This window comes from Anabrus simplex, chromosome 2 (assembly GCF_040414725.1).
Source record: "Anabrus simplex isolate iqAnaSimp1 chromosome 2, ASM4041472v1, whole genome shotgun sequence".
Lineage (NCBI taxonomy): Eukaryota > Metazoa > Arthropoda > Insecta > Orthoptera > Tettigoniidae > Anabrus > Anabrus simplex.
Window position 1 is genome coordinate 370,859,003 of NC_090266.1, and position 26,168 is coordinate 370,885,170.

Below are 26,168 nucleotides of genomic sequence, written 5' to 3' on the forward strand. Positions count from 1 at the left end.
AAGTTGCATCTGATAGCAAGTTCTTTGCTGCTGCAGTCGAATATCTTGAAGCAGGAAAGGCTACAAATTACTCCTGTGCTATTTTAAAAGCACAATCAAACTACAGTGAGCAACATGTTGTTAAAGCATCCATCAATGACTGTTTCATGTAAGAAAATTTTTTAAACCAAACCTAACCCCATGGTGCAAGAGCCCTGAAGGTTCATGGTCTACCAAGCGGCTGCTGCTCAGCCAAAAGGCATGGAGATTACAAATTGCCATGTAGCTGGCACAATGAATCTTCTCAGCCGTTGTTCTTGGCTTTGTAGGCTGTAGGCTCAATTAAAATCACGGAGGCTGAGTGGACTTCGAACCAACCCCCCAACTCCAGGTAGAAATCTCCGATCTAGCCAGGAATCGAACTTGGGGCCTCCGAGTAAGAGATAGGCACGCTACCCCTACGCTCTGGGGCCAGCATGTAACGAAATGTTATAAGTAGTAATCAAGGATTAGCTAATTCATGTGCAGTGCAGGGCACACAATCTCGGTTTACTTCACAATTCTAGCTGGGCACTAATAATTGATTTAAACCAAGCAGTGGGGATGGTGAAGTCAGTTATTCTGAAGAAAAGAGATTAAAAGAAAGGACCACCTTTTACTCAGTACCTGGTGGAATAGTTGGTTTTAGGCTTCTATTTAAGTAGCTGCTTCTGAGGTACTGTCCAACATTTACAGATTGCCGCATTTGAGAGATATCAACTACTGTAGCATTAACCACACAATAGAACTTAAGTGTCCGAAATGCAAGTAGAATTAATTCACACAGCGCTTTTGTGACTTATCATACTAGTGAGCTGGTTGAACTCCTTCCTCTACTTGAAGGGTCTCAGTAACCATCCTCACATTGTCATAATTTTTTTAAGCAGTTTAACGTCGTACTAACCAACAAACTACAATATAATACAGAGTGCCTATGGCAGCTTGAATAGTGCTCCGGGCGGAGACAAGCAACACTATGGCCACCATGATATAAATGTACCAGTTAACGACACCTGTCTGGAGCTATTTGAATAAACTTGCATGTGTGTTAAGTTATTCGTTGAAAGAAATTATTTAGTAGTTTAGCTTTATTTATTGTAGCGTGAATATGTCTACATTCTGTTTTGCATGCTTTGTTCAAGCAAAACAAACAGTGTATCTTATTTCAGGTAAGTTTATTTCTTTTCTAAAGAAGGCTACATATATAAACGTATATAAAGATCTTAATTTTCGCCACTGTAAAGCACAAATTCTAGTCACAGGTTCTCACTAGAAGACAAACAGCCGACTAGCCAGTGGGTGAATAACATGAAGAGAGACAAGTGGTATTCCAAGCAGCAAAGTACTCTCTGTTCAGAACATTGAAGAGCACTATATGTGTGTGTCCAACCCTTGTCCCATTTCTCTACAGGTTTGGGTGTTTAGTTAATAAAAGATGATGTTAGCTGCCCAAGGCATTACCGACAATTTAGAATTGCTCTTCTCATCCATACAATGCAGAGCAATTCAGATCAGCATATAGGAAGTGTTTACTGGAACAGATTGACCCATCGGCCAGAAATGACGCTTTTCTCACCTATGTACTATGGTTCCTTCTGATGACAGCACCTCTACTGATCACGATTGCTGTGCTACAAATTACAAGTCATTCACCAAGTACCCTGGAAATGATGTTAAGTACACAGCAGGAAATACCATCCGTGAGGTGGGAAAAGATTAAATGCCACGACTGTCTAAAGATTATGTTTGCTCAGCATTCTGAAGACAAGAAAGAAATTATTGCCTAGAAAAATATAAAATATAGTCTCTTTATCCAGCTCATGATGTTGTGAAATTGTCATGTGGCTGAAAAAGTGTCCAGAAAAAAAGTCACAGCGCGAAGATGTAACATAAACCATACGTTAAAGTTAACACATTGCAGACCAGGTGCCCTTCACCCCATGCACAGCCCTTTCCCGGCAACTTTCTAACTACCCCCAAGCTGAGTGCATGCATTAAAATAAACTGTCAGAACTTCACTAGCTTTTGAAGGACTACTGTGATTTTTTTCTGGTGGCCTTCCTGAATAGTTGTTGAAACACAGATAGGTAAGTATTTGTTGAAATCTATTTTGGCTCATAGTTTTCGGAAATATGGGGTTTTCTATTAGGGGATCGGTTGGCCAGTAATCTTTCAGACATGATTTCTTCACCTACCCTATCAATATACACAGAGCAATATTTTATTAATTTCCCTGCTAGTGACTTTAGTCCACTTCAGTGTTTTATGGGGTACGTTATGAGAATGTGAATTCTGCTCATAGTATAGGTTTGTCTGCTCAGCTACATTCTGAAAAAATTCCTCACCAAACATAAGTCCTGCTACTTGTCCTATGTTTCCAGATTCATTAGGCCATACCTTTATACAAGGAGCACCTTCAAAATTCTCTAGCCTAGGCTCACTGTTATCCAGAACCCAGTTGTCAGAAAACACTACATTATTTACAATATTTAGAATATTTACACTCGTAACACAATTATCACACTCGTTCTGCACTACGTGAGTTCCACACCCTGAAGATAAGGCTATATCCTCGTCATCACTGGAAACAATTCCATTAGAAGATATTTATCATCGAACTCTAAATATTCAGCATCACTTGAAAAATCGGAGCCTGTATCAGCATATAATTTGCGAATAACTTCATCCTTGTCCAAACATGTGCGATCTCTGGGCGCTGCCATCTTGCATGGCTCTTCGAACTTTGTAAACATGTTGTCAGGAAATGCAAAGAATAGCTATGATATGAAGAATAATCTAAAAGAAATGTGACTATCGATTGTGTAGAATCATACATAACAGAGTTCTATCACCCTTGACCTCCAAATAGTTCTGGTATATCTCAAAAGATAGCACTAAACTTTAGTCTGCTGCTAACACGAGATAACTCGAGACCGGTCCGCAATGCTTGGCAAGGCAAACACGAGTTTTCTCGGGACCGGTCCGCATTGTCTTAAAGACAGAAGTTTTCTCGTCAGTTGCAGGGCAGTTGTTTTACAGTAATGAGAATAATTTACAGTTGCCAAGTTCAGTGAGGAAACCAACTTCCCTTAAAGCAAAATTTTATGTTAGACTGCACCACAGATATAGAGCTATTACACAAGAACTGAAAGCAGTAACCATATGGCAGATGTACACAAAATTAATACTTTCCATGAGGCAATGACTCAGAGCTAGAAAATACGTATTGGATCGTGAGAATGAGCGAGTTGTTTCAAATCGAGAAATGTGACTATTAATTGACAATATAAAATTCAATTTGTATATTGTAAATTTAAATTTCCAGTCTATTTTATAAAAATGTTAAGCACAAAGGTTGCCTTTGAAATGTATGATAATTCATTAAAATGTGTTTAATTTTCTTTGCTGTTTAGATAAGCATCCTAATCCGTAATCTTGTACCACAGGCCTACACTCTTCTGCATGTTGATCTCAACATCTTTGTGATAAAACAATTATCGATTTAATTATTTTCAACAATATATTATTTCAAGAAAAAAATTGGTATGTATTGTGTTTCTTTTATTTTATGTTACAGTACACTGCGATTCTGTTGGGAACTTCTGCTTAACGAAAACTTACACGCATCATATAGTTACGCTTTGCATCTGATATTTTCATCAACTCAAATAATCTCCAACTGTTATACCTAATGAATAAGATCTGTGTGAAAATGTCTTATTCTCCCACTCTGTTCCGCACTCACTTACACAGTGCTCCACCTACTTAGGTACATTTAAGACAGAGCAGCCACCAGTTCAACTTTCTTCAAAGATGGCAGCGTGATAGCCACTCTATGTATTATATTCTGGCTCGTTGGTACTAACACATCAAAGGTCTTCGGCGATGCAAGAATGGGATAGGGCTAGGATTCAAAAGGTAGCGGCTGTTACCTAAATTACGGTAAAGCCTGAGCATTTGCTTTGCCTGGTTTGAAAATGGGAAATCATGGAAAACCATCTTCAGGGCTGACGACGGTGACCCTAACCACCTTACCATATGCATTAATCTCACTTCATCCCCAGCCCTGTATCAAGAAACGGGACTGAGGGATAGACATACACGTCACGTCCATAGTTTTCAGAAGCTGGCTTGGAGTAAAAATCTTCCAACCAAATGACATGTCAATTAATTTTAATCTATCTCAAGTCAATATTTAGTTTTTCCATAACTAAGTTGTATTCTTGGATATTGAGAAGGCATATGATCATGTACCACGTAAGCACATATGGGAATGTCTGAGACGGAAAGAAGTGCCAGATGAGATAATAGCTCAAGTAAAACAACTATACTGAGAGATAAAGTGCTGTGTGTAAATTCAAGGAGGCAGGTCAAACTGTTTCAAAATCAAGAGCGGAGTCCAACTAGGAAGTTGTCAATCACCACTTTTCTTCATTACTATAATCGATGAGGTTATAAAAGCAATGAAAATGAAGGATCAGACAACAAATGCACTTGTATTTGCTGATGATGTTATGCTACGGGGTGAGACAGAAGCAGAAGTTCAAACTAAACTAGATCTATGGCAAGAAGAATTTGAAAGAATGGGAATGATCATCAGCCAAACTAAAACCGTCGGTTTAGTGATGAGTTGAAATCCTGAAGCAGTCCACCTGCGAGTGCAAAATGAAGAAATGGACATTATCAGTAACTTCAAATACTTAGGGAGCTTCGTTTCTTCTAACAATACCATAAACCAAGAAATAGGCAACAGAATACAAGGTGCATCAAAATTCTACCACTCCGTCAATTACTTTGGGATGACTCATTTCCCCAACCTTGCAAGCTTACGCTGTACAAAACATATCTTGTACCAATTCTAACAGACAGACTGGAAGCAACAACGTTGACTAGACCTGCACAAAGTGGCCTACAGGCCACTGAAATGAAGTTCCTTCGGTCATGTCTCCATAAGCCAAGGGGAGAGAAAATAAGGAATGAACATATTCGGCAACAAATTGGATTAGACAGGAGCCTGTTGAAAATCCTAGAATTAAGCGGATTACAATTGAACTGACATATGAGAAGGATGACTCCAATTAGGACTATGAAAGGAATGTTGTTGGATGACTCCAATTAGGACTATGAAAGGAATGTTGTTGGTAAGAGGCCCAGAGAGAGGCCTCGTGATCGTTGGGAAAAGCAAATTTTCAGACATCTTCCCAAACGTGATTTAATTGGCAGCAAAAGGTAGAACATCAGCTGTGAATGGACAGGATGAACTGGAAGAGGCTCGTTAACACCTGCATCCGGCTTGTTGAAGTGGAAAATTGATGATGATGATGATGATGATGAACTACGAAAAATGGTACTTCAGTAAGTCCCTCCCCCCCCCCCCCCATGAACAAGGTATGGACAATAATTTCAGCATATATGGCAGTTCTATTCTGAGCTCTGACTGAAAAATCAGTGTCATGGCAATGCCTGAAAAGTGCATACGTAATAAATTATTTAGTGTTAGGAGTATAAAAACAAGATCTTAGGATAAAAAAATTAATTGAATGCCCCCATATTCTTGGAGTATGGTGAAAAATGTAACACAGGTGTGTACAACACCAATGCATGTGGTCCTCGTCAACTTTGTATGCAGTCCGACCCAATTTTATAAATTCAATATAATTCTTAATAATGCAAATTGTATTAAAATACACCCGGCCCCGGTGCCAGCGAAATGAACCAATTATGGTTAAAATTCCCGACCCTGCCAGGAATCAAACCCGGAACCCCTGTGACCAAAGGCCAGCATGTTAACCATTTAGCCATGGAGCCGGACATTTTATTTGTTTTATTAAATATTGAGTAAAAGGTAAAGGAAAAGGAAGGTGTCGAGCATGTTACATCGTAAACGGGACTGACTTGTGAAGTATTGATACCATTGTTTCCAGATCATTGGAATGGATGAAGTGGAGCTGTACCACAGCTGGCCTATTCAACCGATTTGACCCCTTTAGACTTTTTCTCTGGGAAAAGCTGAAAGACACTGTTTACAAGGACATACTAACTATACCAGATGATATGAAATGACCTGCGCTAGAAATTTCTACTGAAATGCTGGAACGTGTCAGCTGATGATGACTTGAAACAAGTCAAAACATGTACTGATCAATTGTAAGTTATCAGGAGTAAATCAAGTATTGATTAGGGTGACCTCAAATAACACATTTTTTGTAACTGAACACCATCAATATGGATCACAATAAAGTTTGTAATGATTCATAATTGTAGCATATACACAAATTTTAAAAATTATTAGTATGTACATTATTTGAGAAACTTACATTTTTCAAATTGATTTTAAAATAATAAAACTATATTAAATTAGAATGCCAATGGTGTTTTCTTTCTTTCTTTCAGGATTTTAGTACAAGTAGTTTACAAGCTATCGTAGTTTGAAAATTGTAAATAAAGACAGTTTCTTTCTTGTACAGGTATGGGATTCTCTCGGTCTCAACCGGACACGACTTCAACATCGCTATCGCTGCAATACGAGGTTCAGTACCCATACTCCGCAGCCATCTATATAACATTTGAAGAATCATACATCATGCCACATTCCAAATTCATTCCAAACTTATTCCTGAGCCTTGTGATGGGTATTTCTATCTGGCATACTAGCAAACTTAGAAGACAAAATACTGTGTAGATATAGTTTTTGTCTCCTTGTGGCAGCCTCCTCAGCAGGAAAGCTGTATGTATGTATGTATGTATGTATGTATGTATGTATGTATGTATGTATGTATGTATGTATAAATAAATAAATAAATAAATAAATAAAGTACACAAACACGCCATAAAAATGTTCTCCCACTGGACCTTAAATTAAAACTCATACAAACACTTTTATTTCCAATCTTTGAATACTGTGACAGTTTATTGACTGACCTAACCTGTTAACAAGCAACAAAGCTACAACGTGCATTCGATATGCCTTCCAGGTCCGACATGATGCTCATATAACACCATACTACAAAAAGTTGGGATGGCTACGTTTAAATGACCGTAGAAAAACGCACCAAATGACCCTTGTCTATCAGTTGCTTTCTTCAAACACCCCCACCTACCTATAGTCCAATTTTAGGCTTTTTTCTTCGTTCCACGAAATTAACACTCATTCCGGATTACTGCTTGAAATAGCACCGCATCGAACGAATACCTACAGCCATTCATTTCTGGTCTTTGCTACGAGGTTATGGAATACGATCCTGGAAGATATTAAAAAGTCTTGCTCGTCTAGGACATTTAAAACAGCCTACCATAAATTCCTCCAGAGTACATACAGTTGACTCGAATGAATGTAAGAGTGAATAACGTGTGAATGAAACCAAAAATGACGTACTAGATTTAAGTTCTTAGGCTATCCCATTTACGTTCTTACTACTCTCATTTAAGGCTATAGACTGTTCGCAGAAATAGTCTACATAGTAACATCGATTTTAGTACACTCAGATCGTAACATACTAGTTAATTTATTTTAGCCTTATATTTGAATAAGTTTTCCTTTAAGCTAGTTGTAGATATATTCTTTAGGTTATAAGTTATATATTTTCTTTTTTGTTGTTATCCACTCTCTATTTATCCTATAATTTTTTATCAGTAGTAACCTTAATTAATTGTATTATTGTCATTCCTTATCTGACTTACATATCTCAATAACAGTAATTGATTACAATGATATTTTAGATTAATACTGTAAAAATAAAAAATCGTATGTGGTTAAGTGTAAGAGAGGGCCAAGAGCCTTAACTTCGCCACTTATTCAAGAACCAACCAACCAACCAACCAACCAACCAACCAACCAACCAACCAACCAACCAACCAACCAACCAACCAACCAACCAACCACCACCCAACCCACCCAACCAACCAACCCACACCAACCAACCAACCAACCCAACCAACCAACCACCCAACCAACCAACCAACCAACCAACCAACCAACCAACCAACCAACCAACCAACCAACCAACCAACCAACCAACCAACCAACCAACCAACCAACCAACCAACCAACCAACCAACCAACCAACCAACCAACCAACCAACCAACCAACCAACCAACCAACCAACCAACCAACCAACCAACCAACCAACCAACCAACCAACCAACCAACCAACCAACCAACCAACCAACCAACCAACCAACCAACCAACCAACCAACCAACCAACCAACCAACCAACCAACCAACCAACCAACCAACCAACCAACCAACCAACCAACCAACCAACCAACCAACCAACCAACCAACCAACCAACCAACCAACCAACCAACCAACCAACCAACCAACCAACCAACCAACCAACCAACCAACCAACCAACCAACCAACCAACCAACCAACCAACCAACCAACCAACCAACCAACCAACCAACCAACCAACCAACCAACCAACCAACCAACCAACCAACCAACCAACCAACCAACCAACCAACCAACCAACCAACCAACCAACCAACCAACCAACCAACCAACCAACCAACCAACCAACCAACCAACCAACCAACCAACCAACCAACCAACCAACCAACCAACCAACCAACCAACCAACCAACCAACCAACCAACCAACCAACCAACCAACCAACCAACCAACCAACCAACCAACCAACCAACCAACCAACCAACCAACCAACCAACCAACCAACCAACCAACCAACCAACCAACCAACCAACCAACCAACCAACCAACCAACCAACCAACCAACCAACCAACCAACCAACCAACCAACCAACCAACCAACCAACCAACCAACCAACCAACCAACCAACCAACCAACCAACCAACCAACCAACCAACCAACCAACCAACCAACCAACCAACCAACCAACCAACCAACCAACCAACCAACCAACCAACCAACCAACCAACCAACCAACCAACCAACCAACCAACCAACCAACCAACCAACCAACCAACCAACCAACCAACCAACCAACCAACCAACCAACCAACCAACCAACCAACCAACCAACCAACCAACCAACCAACCAACCAACCAACCAACCAACCAACCAACCAACCAACCAACCAACCAACCAACCCAAACCAACCAACCCAAACCAACCAACCCAAACCAACCAACCAACCAACCAACCAACCAACCAACCAACCAACCCAAACCAACCAACCAACCAACCAACTAAATAAATAAATAACTTCGTTTCCTTTACAGTACACTGATTGCATTGCAAATTCCTTGCCAGTTACTCTGTGACAGTTCAAGAAGTAGGATGTGGTGGAAGATGGTATTTACCAATGCTAAAAAAACAACATGTTAATGCTGTATAGAGAATGCTGTTTGTTCTTGTGCTCTGTACACGGAACAATATCCCAATAAGCGTCACCCAAGTCAATTATTTGTGAAACTTTTCAACCAATTTCATGAAAATGTAAGTATAACACCTCGAAAAGTAACAGAAAAAAGTAAGTTACTGGAGAAGTGGATGAAATTAATATTCTAGCTGCTGTTGCTGTAGATCCGCATGTTCATTCTCATGCAATTATACGAGGAAGTGGCATGAGTTAGGCATGTGTACTATGTATTCTCCACCATCATAAGTTTCATCTGTCTCTCTCCATCAAGAGCTGCATAGCAACGATTTTGAGAATCATGTTCATTTTTCTACATGGGCATTAAAACCAGATACACCATATTTCTATTATGTGTCTTGTTTAGTGATGAAGCAACATTTACAAAGCATGCCCAAGTACATGTCCAAAACATGCACTATTGTTTGACATACAAACCCCAATGACTTTGTCACATGGAACGTCAGTGTTCATGGAGTTAAAATGAGTGGTGTGGAATAGTGAACCATCAGCTCATAGGCCCTTTTTTTCACAGAAAGAACACTAGATCCTCAAAAATATCTCTCAACCTCCTTACTTGCTAGCACCAGATTTCTTGGTAATAGGTATAACAAAAATCATTTTAAAATCGGATGCCACTTCTCCTGTATAACCTTGCACACTAAATGGAATAACCTCATCATCCTGGTTTCTTCTCAGGCAGTCAGTTATTCTGAGGGTATCCCATCAATTCTAGGTGCCTTGTTCCTGTTTATGTCTCTCAACGTTCTGTTGAATTCTGACCTCAAAATTGGGTCTCTCATTTCATCAGCATCAACAGATTCTTCTTGTTCCAGAAATATATTGTCTACTTCTTTCCTCTGACACATTGTTGAATATGTTCCTGCCATCCTTCTGCCGTGTCATCTCTCCATAGAAGTGGTTTTCCATTTGACATTCATTCAAATACCTAGTTCTGCTTTCTCCAAAGGTTTCGTTGATATTCCTGTATACAGCATCTACCTTTCCTACAACCACACAACCTTCAACATCCTTCCACTTCCCTTTCAGCAATTTTTCCTTAACTGTCCTGCACATTTCAATCTACTTCATTCTTTAATTACCTGTATTCTTTTCTGAATTCGTCACTTTTTGCATTCATGTATTTTCACTGTTCAGCAAACAGGTCTAAAATCTCTCAAGTTTTCCACTGATTCTTACTTGATCTTACCTTTCTTCCTAACCTTTCTTCAGCAGCCCTAATGATCTCATTCTTTACGACTGTCTGCTCTTTATCTATTGTTTCCTTCAGCTTTTTCAGTTAGTCCTTGTGCAACATATTACATGAAACAATCCCTCATACTCTTTTCATTCAACTTATATAGGTCCCATCTTCTTGTACTCTGTATTTTCTTCAATTTCTCCAACTTCAGGTGACATTTCATGACCACTACGTTACCGTCAAGAGTCCATGTCTGCTCCTGGAAATGCCTTGCAATGTAATACCTGGTTTCTGAATCCCTGCCTAATCATAATGAAGTCTATTTGATACCTACCTGTGTCTCCAGGTCTCATCCACATACGCAGCCGTGTTTTGTGGTGTTTGAACCTAGTATTAGCACAAGGAATAAATTATGGTCAGTGCAGAATTTAACCAGCCGACTTTCATCCCTTTGTCCCAGTCCAAATTTTCCTTCGGCATTACTTTCCCTTCCTTGTCCTACCACTGCATTCCAGTCTCCTATCACAATTAGAATCTGGTCCCCATTTTACATATTGTATTAAATCTTGTATCTCTTCATATTTTTCTTTGATTTCTTCCTCATGTGATGAACGAGTAGGTGTATAGACCTGCCTTACTGTAGTGGGCATTGGCTTGATGTCTGTCTTGACAATAATTTGTTCGCCATTCTGGTCGTAGTAGCTTACTCGATGCTCCGTTTTCTTATCCATTATTAAACCACAAACTTCTGAATTTCCCCTGTTAGATTTTGTGTTGGTACTTCTATAGTCGCCTCACCAAAAATTCTGTTCTTCCTGCCAACGTACTTCACTTATACCGACTACATCTAACTTAAATACATCCAGTTTCCTTTTAAGATTTTCTAACCTACCACAACGATTCAAACTTCTAACATTCAATGGTGTGACAAGCAAAGTGTCAGTATTCATCTTCCTGATGATTGTCCCCACACGTGTAGTCCCCACCTGGAGATCTGAATGGGGGACTATTTTACCTCCGGAATGTTTTAGCCAAGAGGAAGCCATCATAAGAACATCCTTCATACACAGAGAGCTGCATGTCTTCGGGAGTTAATTAAGACTACAGTTTCCTATTGCTTCTAACCATCTAGCAGTAACAACACAGATAAACCATGTTAAATATTACTGCAGGGCCATATCAGTCAACATCCAGACTGCCATCCTTATAACTTCCGAAAGGCTGCTATCTCCCCCACCGAGAGGCTCCCAACCGATATGGACGCACCTATGGCTCGGCTATCTGCTTCAATGGGATGTACAAGCCTTCCCACCGCAGCAAGGTCACATGGTTCACAGGGGGAGATATATACACTATCTGATCAAAATTATCCAGACACACATGTAAACTATTAAACAACAAATGATGCCTCTTACCAGTATAGAAGGATCCAGGGAGGTATGTAATGTTCAGTGCAACTATGGACCAGCAACATGGGTAGGTCAGGAAAGCATAGTAACTTTCAGCGTGGGGTTATAACTGGTTGCCATATAAGCAACAAATCAATATGGACATCTCGTAACATTACAAATGTACACAAACTGACTTTCAATGATGTAACTGTAAAGTGGAAATATGAAGGTACACAACCACAGAACAACCACAATCCAGTTGGCTACATTTACCAATACCTATAAAGCAATGAACATTAAACAAGGTGGTACGAGAATATCATTGATTGTAGAGAGAATCAAAAGGGAGTTTAGAAGTGCTATATCAAGTACAGCAAGTCCCATGACTGTGCATCAGGAATGAAAAAGAACAGGGTTTCCTGGTCGAGCAGCTGCACAAAAACCAAATACCTCTCCTCTGAATAAAAAGTGCCACCTGGTGTGGGGTAAAGAGTGATGCCACCAGATACTGGAACAGTGGAAACAAGTTTTTTGGTGTGATGACTCACATTACAAATTGTGGCAATCTGATGGGAGGATTTGGGTATGGAGAATGCCTGGGTAAAACTATCGACCTGAATGTTTCTCATGGCATGGACTCAGCCATTTTTTAGAACTTCATGACACTGTACATTGACTGAACAAATGTCATGGGATAGCGGAGCACTGATGCACAGGTGTGCTGCCTGCGCACCACATGGCCCCTGTGCCAGCGGCAGTTGTATAGGAGACTTTGTGAGCAGTAGCTGTGCATGTGACAGGTGTAACATGGAAGGTCATCGTGAGCTGACACCGTTCAAACAGGTATGGTGGTCGGTGCCCGACGGATGGGAAGTGCGATTTCGGAAGTGGTGCGGGAATTCGCCTTCACACGATCAACCGTGTCCAGGGTGTATCGTGAATGGCTGAATGCGGGTGTCACTGTTCACAACAGACGAACGACCAGCCGTCAAGCCACCCTCGATGACCGTGACCGGCGTCATCCGAGACGGATTGTCAATAGTGACAGACAGGCAACTGTGCAACAAATCACAGCTCAATTCAACACAGGCCATGCTAGACACGTCTCCCAGTGGACAATCCGTAGGAGCATGGGTTCTATGGTGTATGGGAGCCGGCGCTGCACACGGGTGCCACGGTTAACCCAACGTCATCGGGCAAAACGACGCGCATTTGTCGCCAGTCACCAGGGATGGACACTGGAACAATGGCGTAACGTGATATGGTCGGACGAATCACTATTTCAACTGCACCGAGCAGATGGGAGGCACTGTGCATGGCACAGACCACATGAAGCGATGGATACCGCCTGCCTCGAAGGTGTGGTCCGGGACGCTGGTGTCTCTGTTGTGGAATGGGCCCCCTGGTTGTTCTGGAAGGGACTTTGAATGGTACGTGGTATGTTGAGCTGCTCGGAGACCATCTCCACCTATTTTTGGCCTTCCAGCGCCCAGACAGTTCTGCGGTGTTTCAAGGTGATAATGCGCCACCACATCGCTCCCATGTCGCCCGGGAATGGTTCCAGGAACATGCAGCAGAGGTCCAACGACTGTCATGGCCACCCAGGTGCCCCGATATGAACCCTGTCGAGCATATCTGGGATGTCCTGGAACGCAGGCTCCATGCCATGAATCGTGCACCCACGAACAGACCAGCATTGGCGGCCGCTCTGCAAACAATTTGCTGTCAGCTGTGTCCAGAGGACTACCAAGGACTTCTTGACTCACTTCCACGGCGTCTCACTGCAGTTCGCAGAGCCAGTGGAGGCCCCACACGCTATTAGGCGATTATCCCTTGACATTTGCTAAGTCAGTGTAAACACAGAAAGATATTGGCACATTTTGAACGCTTCCGTACAGCCTACCATGGAAAATCAGATCGGTTATGGTCATTGTTTAGTGCCCTGGTCCTGAGAGTCAGGATACCAGTTGCTATGGAATGGAAGTGGGCACCTCGGACATACTCTGAGGCAAGGCTCTCCTTGTCCTCAGGCGGCTAGGACTATACAATCCACCGATGGTCCCTAACCCATTAGAGGAGAGATCCTAAATTGGACAATAAATAAGAAAGGGTAGCATTCTGCTACACAGAATTTTCACCTAGCATGGTCAGAATGTTTCAAGCAAGACTTGGATCTATTGGAGTAATGGTGTCCCATTCCCATTTGAAAGGCGAGGGACTCCTTCGAAACAACTTGGCGAACGAAATCAAATTCGATGGAGAGCATTCAATATTAATGGGGCTGAAGGAAGGAAGGAAGGAAGGAAGGAAGGAAGGAAGGCAGGCAGGAAGGCAGGCAGGCAGACAGGCAGGCAGGCAGGCAGGCAGGCAGGCAGGCAGGCAGGAAGGAAGGAAGGAAGGAAGGAAGGAAGGAGAACTGAATGCGCCTGCAAAGAGGATGAATCTGGACGTCTTAGGAGTTCATGATATTCAGGTAAGGGGAGATAACAAGGAAGAGATAGCACATTATAAAGTGTACTTGACGGGTGTTAGAAGGGGAAGGGCAGAGTGTGGGGGAGGACTCATCACGAATATTATTGCACGCAACATCGTTTCTGATAGACACATAACTGAGCGAATGAAGTGGGTAGATTTGGCAGTTGGAGAAAGTAGGACAAGAACTGTTTCAGTCGATTCACCATGTGAGGGTGCAGATGAGCATGCAGTTCACAAGGTTTACGAAGCACTGAGTAACAACATAGTTAGGATCAATAGCAAGGAAAGGATAGTGCTAATGGGTGATTTCAATACAAGAGTTGGAAATAGAACTGAAGGATACGAAAGGGGGACTGGTAAATGTGGGAAAGATATGGAAGATAATAAGGATGAGAAGTGATTGCTGGACTTCTGTGCTAGTATGGGATTATCAGTTACGAATATATTCTTTAAACTTAAGGCCATTCACCGCTACACATGGGGGAGGAGGGGCACCACATCCATAATGGACTATATCATAACCGAATCTCAATTCAGGAAATCTGTCAGGAATGTGCAGCTTTTCGGAGGATTACTCTAAAATGCAGACCACTATCTGATCTGTAAAAGTGAAATATCTCTGCAGACGAGTAAGGGTAGAAAAGCTTCATGATGGGAAAATTAGACGGATGTACATGGATATGATTAGTGATAAGTTCCAAACAATGGATAGTAAGCTGGTTCAGGATATGTATTTTTTGCTATTTGCTTCACGTCACACCAACACAGATAGGTCTTATGGCAAGGATGGGATAGGAAAGGCCTAGGAATGGGAAGCGACCTTGGCCTTAATTAAGGTACAGCTCCAGCATGATACATAAAGAGAATGGGCAGCATACATGGATGCTGTAGTAAAAACAAGGGAATGCCTATGAAGAACTGTGTGTAGAGATGGGAAAAAAAGTGAACATCTAGGTGGAATAATGAAGTGAGAGTAACTTGCAAATGTAATAAGAAAGTGTACCAAAAATAGCTCCAAAAAAGGACTGATGCAGACAGGGAACTGTACGTAGATTAAAGGAACAGAACGAATCAAATACAGGAATTGTTGAGTCCAAGAAGGGAAGATTTTGGTAATAACCTGGTTCTTGATATTAATAAAGAATCTTAGGAAGGGAGGGAAAAAGGAAATGAATAGTGTTTTTGGTAAATCAGTTGAACTCATAATAGATACCTGGGTTATCATTGGACAGGTGAAAGGAATATTTTGAACATTTTCTCAAAATAAAAGGAAACCTTCCTAGTGATGTCGCAAACAACCAAGCTCATGGGAAGGAGGACAATGATGCTGGTGAAATTACACGCGATGAAGTGGAAAGGAAGGAACATAAACTCCACTGTCACAAAACAGAGGGAATAGATGGATTTAGACCTGAAATGGTGTAATATAGTGGGAATGCAGGGAAGAAAAGGCTTCACAGAGTAATAAGATTAGCATGGAGTATTAGTAGGGTACCTTCTGATTGGAATAAAGTAGTAATTGCAGCTCTCCATAAGCAAGGGAACAGGAAGGATTGCAACAAATATCAAGGTAACTCAATGATCAGTATACCAGGCGAGGTGTTCACTAGCATCTTGCGCTGATGACCTAGATGTTAGGCCCCTTTAAAAAACAAGCACTTGCATCTTGGAAGGGAGGGTGCGATGAGTGGTTGAGAGGAAGTTGGATGAAAACCAGTGTGGTTTCAGACCACATAGGGGTTGTCAAGATTAGATCTTCAGGATGCACCAGGTAATTGAAAAGGGCTACAAGGGGAAGAGACAGTTATGTTTATGTTTCGTAGATGCAGAGAAGGCTTATGACAGCGTACAGAGGGAAAAGATGTTCGCTGTACTGAGGGACTGTGGGATTAAGGGTAGATTATTAAAGTCAATCAGAGGCATTTATGTTGAAAATTGATCGTAGAATGAGTTCTTGGTTCAAGGTACTTACAGGGGTTGGACTAGGTTGTAATCTTTCATCTTTGTTGTTCATAAATTACATGGATCATCTGCTGTAAGGCATTGAAAAAAAGTAAATTCATGTCCTCATCCTGAGGTAGTGCAGCTCTTTTCAGGAACACCCCCAATGGAGGTGAGCAACTTGTACCATTTCAACCACATAGCAGCCCTCATGCCATTCTTAAATTTCTTGCACATCCGGGAATCGAACCCAGGCCCCCGAGGATGGCAGGTAATAACACTAACCGTTATGCTATGGAGGCAGCATAAAGTGGCAGGGAGGGATTCAGTTAGGTTAAAATGTAGTAAGCAGTCTGGCATAAGCTGACAACTTGTTCTTAATGGCAGATTATGCCAAAAGCCTGCAGTCTAATATCTTGGAACCTGAAAATAGGGGCAATGAGAATGGTATGAAAATTAACCTTTTCAAGACAATAATAATAATAATAATAATAATAATAATAATAATAATAATAATAATAATAATAATAACAACAACAATAACAATAATAATAATTGTACCGGGCGGTACACCTCTACGCCACAATTTTAAATCTTCTGCCAATAAAGTACTTCTCTACCGGAGAAACTCTGAACTTTAACAACTGAATTAATTCAACAGTTCCTCAGAAGATGCCACTGTGTGTATTTCAATTTGTTTTTGTTCTTTTGGTGGACCTAGAAGTGTGATCATTCTTTCATAGATGTCACTGCCTAAAAAAAACTAGGATCATGCACCCTGGTGCGAAGGAATGAACTTTCTCCAAGAAATTTTGTATTCAAAAGTTTTTGTCTTTACTAAATTTTGTTCTTTCATTTGTGGGTTGGCAATATTAAGCATTCTTTCCGCCAGTTTTGAATTTAGCCAATCAGTAATTTCTGTAATTAATTTTCCTCCAATCATAGCTTTCTTCTTTGAATTTCCATGTGTAACTCTTAGCTACCCAATAAAGTTGAGTGGGTGTGTCTTTATTATTCATGAAAGGTCTCGAATCTTCCACGAGGGTTTAAAACTGCTGATTTTCTCGGCTCTTCGCCACTCGAACATCTAGCTCTGTGTGGGAATATGTAGCAGGGGGCGGGGAGCGCCCTTTCTACTGGCAGCAGTTCTTCAACAAGGTAATGGCTGTTTAACATCTTTATTTCTTGCCAACTCAGCAGTTTATCTCCCTGGGCAGGTCCGAAAACTTTAATATGTAAACTATCCTTTGAAACATGTAAATCTTTCCGGTCTTTTCACATAACTTTAAATCGGGGATAGAGAATGCTTTACCCTCTCGAGCTCGCCTTCATCTTGAATTTGAGGTGACTACGTTTTCGTTACTGCTTCTCAACCTTTCCTTCTGTAATATCTTAAAAATTTTGCTTGTACGAGTCACCTCCATAGTATGGGAATAGCCCCTGCTTATCGGCCTAGCGCCACTTAGGTTTGAATAAGTTTCATGTAGGAGTGCAAGTACTCACCTCCATTCATCTTGGTTTGTTGGGCCATTTAATTAATCTGTTTTTGTTTACTAAAGCCCCGTAGGTTGGGTACAAGTTACCCCTGTCTATTCGTAAGTGTGCTTTGTGAGGCAGTTAACAGGAAGGTTGTTGTGACCTTTGATAGGCGTGAAAAATTGAGAGCGAGTTAGCTCTGTCTGAGGCGATTGTTGTGCCTCTAGGAGGCCCAATAGGGTTTATGGAGTTTATACTCCCTGTATGAAGGGGTTTTCTGCCCTTTTGATCCAGTGTATACAGTGGTAAAGTGGAGCTAATAGCTCAAGGAATGTAAAACTGGGGCTCGAAGCCCTGAAAGTGTAAAGATCCCTGAACTTGTGTTGGAGACTGTAAAATTATACTTGTACCTGATTTTTCATTGTTATTTCACTTAGTGAAAAATTGTTAAATCTTGTTATCTGTTGAAAATATAACCTTTATTTAAAATTTTAAAATTCATCTTTTGGACGTGTAGGTAGACCCATTCCAGCCCGCACCTTCTTTTACCTCTGCTGATCCACCAAAACCACGGAATAATAATAATAATAATAATAATAATAATACCCGTGTGGGGATTTACCGGTTACCTCCATCGGGCGTGTCCCATTGGAAACGGGGAAGCTCGCTGGCTCTGCCGCCAGCAGAGTCACAGGGTAGTAGGGAAATAAAATATCACCGTGAAAAAAAAAACTGGTCCCTTGCCAGAGTTACGGCAAAGACTGGTAAATGACCAGAAGCCAGAAAACATCTTGAGGCAACCTCTAGGGCTAACAACCCTAGTTGTAAACGGATGGGTACCCGTCCAAAACAAAGTCAAGTCAAAAAGCATGATGGCACAACATTTCAAGAAACATACCCCAGGGGGTAAATCTTCGGATAAATCCCTCGTCGTGAACGCCACGGCGCACGAGTCTCGTTCGGATTCTGGGGGAGACTCGACATCATGCAAGAGACGAGTCGGAGCGTCTCGGTGTACCCCGAAGAGTCAAAAACTCAGGCCAAAATCTAAAACCTTTCTAGCAACTTTCAACATAAATTCACTTACACAAACTGGCAAGCTGAAAACCCTCACCAAAGCTCTTCACGAAAATCAGGTATCCATAATGGCCCTACAGGAAACAAGGTACCCAGATGAAGAGATTTTTGAATTCGAAGGCTACTGATTTTTCAAGAGCAAAGCGCAAAGAGGAATCCTCAATGGAGCTGTGATGCTTGGAACCGCGTTTGCTGTTAGAACCAAGATCCTTAAATCGGTTGCAAATTTCGAACCTGTGAAAGACAGATGGTCTATACTCACAATTAAATGCGCGAACAAAACCTACGCCCTAGTTAACGCACATGCTCCTACAAACAATAAGAACAAGTCTGATCCAGACGAAGTTGATAATTTCTGGGACCTACTGGATGAAAAATTAAACAAAATCCCCAAACACCATGTCAAGCTTCTTTTGGGTGACTTCAATGCCCAACTAGGTCGTGAACAGAAGTAGAAGAAAGTTATAGGAAATTACCCTGCTCACAAAAGAACCAATCCCAATGGCAAAAGACTGGTCTCCCTTTGCGAAAATCACAACCTGCAGGTCATGTCGACCCACTTTCGCCATCTACCCAGAAAGCAAATGACTTGGCTTTCTCCCGTCCAAGCTCTCGGAGAGTTCCAAATTGATCATGTTGCAATCTCCAGGAGAAACAGCCCGGAGATTATGAATGTCAAGGTAAAGAAAGGCATCAATGTGGCCTCAGATCATTATATGTCTCTTATCAAATTCAAACCAATTCCCGCAAACACAAGGAACACAACCAAACAGATCACACGCGTCGACAATGATAAACTTCGGCAAAGGGTCGAGGAGTTCCAGGAGAAGGCTAGACCAAATGACTGTGACTTTAACAACGCCAAAAGTCTCCTTGTTGAGGCTGCCAAAGACGTTGCAGAAATCAAGAGAAGCAAAAAGCATGCCTGGTGGAATGGTACCTGCGAATCAGTCCTCCAAGAAAGACTCAATGTGTGGAAACAGTACTACTCTACGAAATCAGAAAATAATTGGGAAACCTACAAAACCCAACGTGCCCAAGCAGCTAGGGTGTTCAGAACTGAGAAACGTAAATACGAAAAATCTCTCATTGAAAAGATAGAACAAAACTTTAGGAAGAATGAAAGCAGCGAGTACTACAGAGTCTTCAAACGCAAACTCACTGGGTATAAACCACCATCTCTATGCTTTGAGCGAAAGGACGGCACACTGGCGACGTCAAATGAAGAAAATTGCAGCATTCTGGCAGATTACTTCAAGAATTTACTTAATTGCTCTAAACCGCAAAGTGCCATTGAGACCAAGGAACCCTTACTCAGGTACCCAGATTCCAGACCACCCGAGAGAGATGAAATCAAGCGCCACATTGCCCGTCTCAAAAATAACAAAGCGCCGGGGGAAGACTCAGTAGTAGCAGAACTATGGACATATGCCCCAGAGGACCACTTGATATCTTGCAAAAGCAAATAGAAGAAATTTGGAACAAGGAGACCCTACCCGAAGATTGGAAAATTGGAAAATGCTCTCCTCAGGGAATTTAAGAAATTAATAAATAATCCCCAATTACCAATACATGACGACATCACCGATGTTCATCTGAATCATCTAAGGTCCAAAAATCCACCAATAAGAACTGCAATAGAACTGAAGAATACTAACTTCAATATTACTAAGGAATGGCAGGGAAGGCAAGATCAAAAAAATAATTTTAAAAATCTCTTTATTTGCAAATGAGGTGTCTACCTCGGTGGCAAATGGTACACTAAAATACATATTGTCAAGCACTAAATATTAAATTAACAAGAGAAGAAAATTTTCCTATAATACAATATTATACAATTTACGCTAACAATGTTTTCTATTAAACACACAGCTCATCCTTAATAAATTTATATTGTTTACAAAATTCTACTTATAATATCTCCTGTACTACTTACAAATATAGTCAACTGATATACAGTATGTGGAATTACTTCAAATTATACTATACAACTGGTGTAGGATTAATATTTACATTGCATTTATTTATTTATTTACTTTTTTTTTTTTTTTACCCGTTCTGGAACCTAAGTAGCATAACGACCTGCTGCGTCTTAACCAGAGCCCCTTTTGCCTCCACTTTTCAGAGTTCCTGAAGGGCCTTCACAGCTACTGTAGCGGTCCCAGGGCCCTCGAAGTTCCCACTGTACTTCACCCCTACAGGCAGTCCCCTACTTTGGCTGTCCTAAGTCCTTAGACCAGGGGATGGAATTAATTTATTCACACACATTTTTTTAATTTACAATAACCTGCACTGGTCGAATGCCCTCTAACACTTCATTTATTTTCTCTGTTGCTGTTTATTCTCTTCTTGAATATCTGTACAGATTTTGGAAAAGGATCAAACACTACCCCTGGTAAACTGTTCCACTCCTTCACACCCTTCCCAATGAATGAAAATTTACCCCAATCGCTTCTGCTAAAATTCCTTCTAATTTTATATTTGTGGTCAGTCCTGCCGATATAATTATTTTCCAACTGAAGCCTCTCACAGATATCTCCCCATGCTTCTTCTCTTGTATAGGCTCTATATAATCCTATAAGTCTAGTTTTCTCCCTTCTCTTACTTGAAGTTTCCCACCCAAGTTCCTTTAACATTTCTGATACACTTCTCTTTCTCCTGAAATTTCCTGTTACAAATCTTGCTGCTTTCCTCTGCACACTATCTATTTCTTTTATTAGGTGTTCTTGGTGAGGATCCCAAACACTGTTTGCATATTCCAATAATGGACGAACCATACTTAAGTAACTTTTCTCTTTTAATTCTTTATTGCATCCTTTAAGTAGCCTCATTATGACATGTAACGATCTGTATGCTTTCCCAACAATATCATCAACATGACCCTTCCAGTGCAAATTACTTTCAAATCTCACACCTAAGTATTTGCACTTGCCATCTTTTGGGATAACTACCTCATCCAAAGTATATTCAAATTCAGTTTTAAAACTCCTGTTTGTAAAAGTTGTAACAGTTGATTTGCCTCCATTAACCTTCATATTATTTTCTTCAACCCATTGTTGGATACTTTCAAGGTCCCTTTGTAATTCTGAACAATCCTCAAATATATATTTATGACATAGTCAAAGAGATCTCTGTTAAGGGCATCTTCAGCTGAGATATGTAGCATTTGCAGGTCTTCTTTGGTATTTCTAAACCAGGGAATTGTGGTTTTGGGGTTTGAATAAAAAAAGTGATAGATTTCTTTAGTTAACTTTCTTCCGTCCATTCTTTTCAGATGACCGTAAAATCGTGCCCGTCTTTTTCTGATAATAAATAATAGTGTAATACCAAAGGAATTGAAGGAATCTATAATAATACCAATCTATAAAGGAAAGGGTGATAAAAGGAAACCAGAGAACTACAGACCAATCAGCCTGACCAGTATAGTTTGTAAAGTACTGGAGAGTTTAATATCAAAGTACATCAGAGGGATATGTGATGATAAAAATTGGTTCATGAGGAGCCAGTATGGATTTAGAAAGAAATTTTCTTGTGAGGCACAACTGGTGGGATTTCAGCAGGACATATCAGATCATTTGGATTCAGGAGGTCAGTTAGATTGCATAGCCACAGATCTTTCCAAAGCCTTTGATAGAGTGGAACATGGAATATTATTAAAGAAATTGGAGGGAATAGGATTGGACGTGTCAAATGCAACAAGACTTAACGTGGTCCTTGATGGCCCCAGCGAATAATAATAATAATAATAATAATAATAATAATAATAATAATAATAATAATAAAAATAAACGACAGTCTGGCAGGTTTGACCAAACGGCCGACAATTTGATGCTCCATTTCCTGTTTGGAAGCGGCAGTTGATATACTATGAATATAGTACATAGACAATGCATCGAACCGAACATTAAACTACGACCTATTTCCTCATAGAAAGTATCCAGATCACTTCAAGATACACATACTACCAACTGAAGGACATCGTGAAATAAGCAACATAATCACCAGAAGAATAAAATTTCGAAATGTTTTAATAATTAATTATAAGATTTAACGTAAAATAGTGATCACTTTAAGAACATTAGTGCATACACAATAGTACAAATCTCAATTTACACTTATCAAATCAACAAGAACATTATAAGGACTTGTCTTTTACATTATGTAATATTTTTATAATTGAAGAAGAAAGGAACCATTTTAACAGATAATTTATTTTAAACGACCTGTCAAATTGGTCAATTTTCATGTATGTACAACACCTTCTTATGTGATGTTTTAATAACTATATTTGTATATGACAGCTGAGGATGACCCTCGAGGGGTCGAAACCGGTACTGTGATTACTGTAACTAATAGTATATAAATAAATGTATTGATAAGGTAGAGGCTTCATTATTATTCTTATGTTGTAGCTGCAATCAATACGGAAATGAAGCTTATAGATTATGATAGCTCTCTGGTTTATCGCTGGCTTTGCCTTTCTTCAAGATGGCTATGATCTTTGTTTGAACAGCTTTGGCAATTGCCCACTCTGTAGGATGTTCGTGAAGAAGGTGGACAACCATACTCTAGATCTATCCCCACAATGAGTGATAAATTCTGGGTGAATACCATCCACACCTGGTGCTTTGCCTGGCCTGATATCAGCAATATCAATAGTTATCTCATTCTCAGTAAAAGGTCTGGAGTACTCTGATATATTGGATCCATTGTTGCTCACAATCGTAGGTTTAACCTTAAAGTACCCTACACGTGATCCCCGGCTGGTGCTAAGCGAGCAACAACGAACAGGCGACCAGACATATTTCTCTCCTGATCAAGATACAACATTAATGCAGACTGATCAATGAAAGGCATAACAGTTTGTACTGAAGATGTATGTATGTACAACTGGACTGGTCCACCCAGAGTCCTGATCTAAACACAATCGAAAATCTGTGGAATGAGTTAGAGCGGCGACTTCGCAAGGCCCCATCGTCCATCATCAAAATATTTTGATTACGGCTCTTTGAGAAAAATGGGAATTCATTCCCGTAGAAACCATTCCAACACCTGGCGGAAAGTCTTCCCAACAGAGTCAGGGCAAAAGGCAGACCAACATCATATTAATATCTACAATAAGAGAGAGTTGTATCAGCGAACAGTGTCTTCAGTTTGAGGTAGGTGTCCAGATACTTTTGATCAGACAGTATAAGTATGAAAAATGCTAGGGGAAACTGACCGTAAGCTAATTATGTTGTGTCTAAAATGTGCTATAAGCAGAAATGCAGTATCTCAAATGTCTCACCACTGAACACAGGCCTCTGCTCGTCTCTGCACTGAGCGCTGATCACTATCACAAATGCCTGGTGTAGTGTGTACTGTCTGATAGACTGTCACAATATCATGTATGGCACCTACAGGTATTCAGGCAAGTATCAGATTTACTTACAACATAATTACTTGTGCAACAACTGTAACCAATGTCTGGCATTTTATTGCAGCAATCAGCACAAGTCGGCATTGGACATGGCTGGTATACGATACAACAGGATGATCTCAGTAAAGGACTTTGTATATCTTGCTTTTACTTCTCTCTATACAAGTAATGCTCTCCTGGGTGACTGGTCAGGAGCATAAAAATCATATCTTACACAATCCTAACCATGACTATCAGAAAATGATCCAACTTAAAATTAACAATTATCAGGATATGCAATTAAAGAATTAAATTACCTTGGTAGGAAGAGGACAATCATCCAACAGGAGTGTAATGACTGCTGGACCAAGTGAATCATTCATTGGTATGACATTCACCATGGAGGTCACAACTTGGATCCAACCATCTTCCTTGTCAGCAATAGCATGAAGTTTCAGCATTGCAGGAGGAGGCTCTTGTTCACTGCAAGCAAGACATGACCAATCTTACAAAAGAAGTATAGTAACCCCAACATTATTATATGGGCATCAGTAAATAAGAAGAAGAAGAATTCAGCTGGTGGTTGGTGCTTCAGTCAGGTGCTAGGGATTCCTGGCTCCTGATAGTTTTCAGTCATTCACAAATTCTAATACCAGGCCATTAAATGATAAACCTCGTATATTTCAAAAACCTACCTTGCATTTGAAGCTCTTTATTTTATTTTATTTTTTTTTTTTTTTTTTTTTTTTTTTTTACACAGGTAGTAAGGTGCTTAAACTTATTACAGTAGATTTTGCATAAATAATGCATGCCAAGTACCAATATTCTGAATAGAATATCCTAATCACATTTATTACTTAAAATTCAGTCTTCTGTTATTTTAGACCAACATCATTAATTATACTCACTGCATTTTTTTATTTGTTTTCTGACAGTGGTTTAATGACGCATGAACACATCAAAGGTCTTTGATTATGCAAGGATGGGAAAGGGCTGTGGCTTTAATTAAGGTACCAAAAGCCAAAGTACGGTACTTCAAAACTTCTGTGAGTATCATTTTGTGTACGCAATATAGCAGTGGCGTGCGGTGAACACATTCGCTACCCCAGCTGCAAAATGTTTTTTAAATATAAGCAATCGTAGTCCCCACTACACTCTGTAAAGTCAACATTATCACTTTATACGGCTGCATTCTTCGTGGAAAGGTCTACCTGAGAAAGGTCTTTCAAGAATATTTTCACTCACACACTCGCACATATTTCCAAATTGATATTCACGGCAGTAAAGACACCATCATAACTTAATCTGTAGCAGATTTTAAACAATATACTTACAGTTTCACCCGGTGACGCTTTGTGACAGTACAGTCATGGTTTTTACAAAAATACACTGGGACTGATTGTTTTTAACTTAAAAAGCCTAACCTAAACTGAATCAGCAAAATTTAACGAGTATTTTACAATCACCGAAGTTCTATTGTTTCACTCACTTAGTGAGTGTACGTGCATAAACGACAAACGATGGAAAATATTTGTCACGACGTATAACACACGCTATATTCATGAAGAATGCCACAGAACTCGTGAAACCTTCACCTATAATCCAAGAAAAACACTACAAAAATTCACTATATACCACCATCGCAGACAACCATATATAAAAATCTTTTACTCCACACTCAACTCTGTGTTCATACTGGGCAACCTAAATATTTTTTTGCGGCTATTGGAAAACATATTCTACACGTGCCATCAATGAATAGCTCGAAAAAACTTTATACATTCCAAAATCCAAAAATAAGATATATTCTTCTATATTACAACTCATTTCATAAACTGGCTCTA

At 40.1% G+C, this 26,168-nt stretch overlaps 1 protein-coding gene across 3 annotated transcripts in view; it reads right to left on the minus strand.

Annotated features, from left to right (window-relative positions):
* LOC136864142 (RING finger and SPRY domain-containing protein 1) overlaps positions 1–26,168 on the minus strand; it is a 330,976-nt gene that overhangs the window by 259,190 nt on the left and 45,618 nt on the right. For all 3 annotated transcript variants that reach the window (XM_067140779.2, XM_067140778.2, XM_067140777.2), the window contains exon 2: positions 24,642–24,807. In XM_067140779.2, coding sequence (XP_066996880.2) covers positions 24,642–24,807 — 166 coding nt within the window. The remainder of the gene's footprint in view (positions 1–24,641; positions 24,808–26,168) is intronic.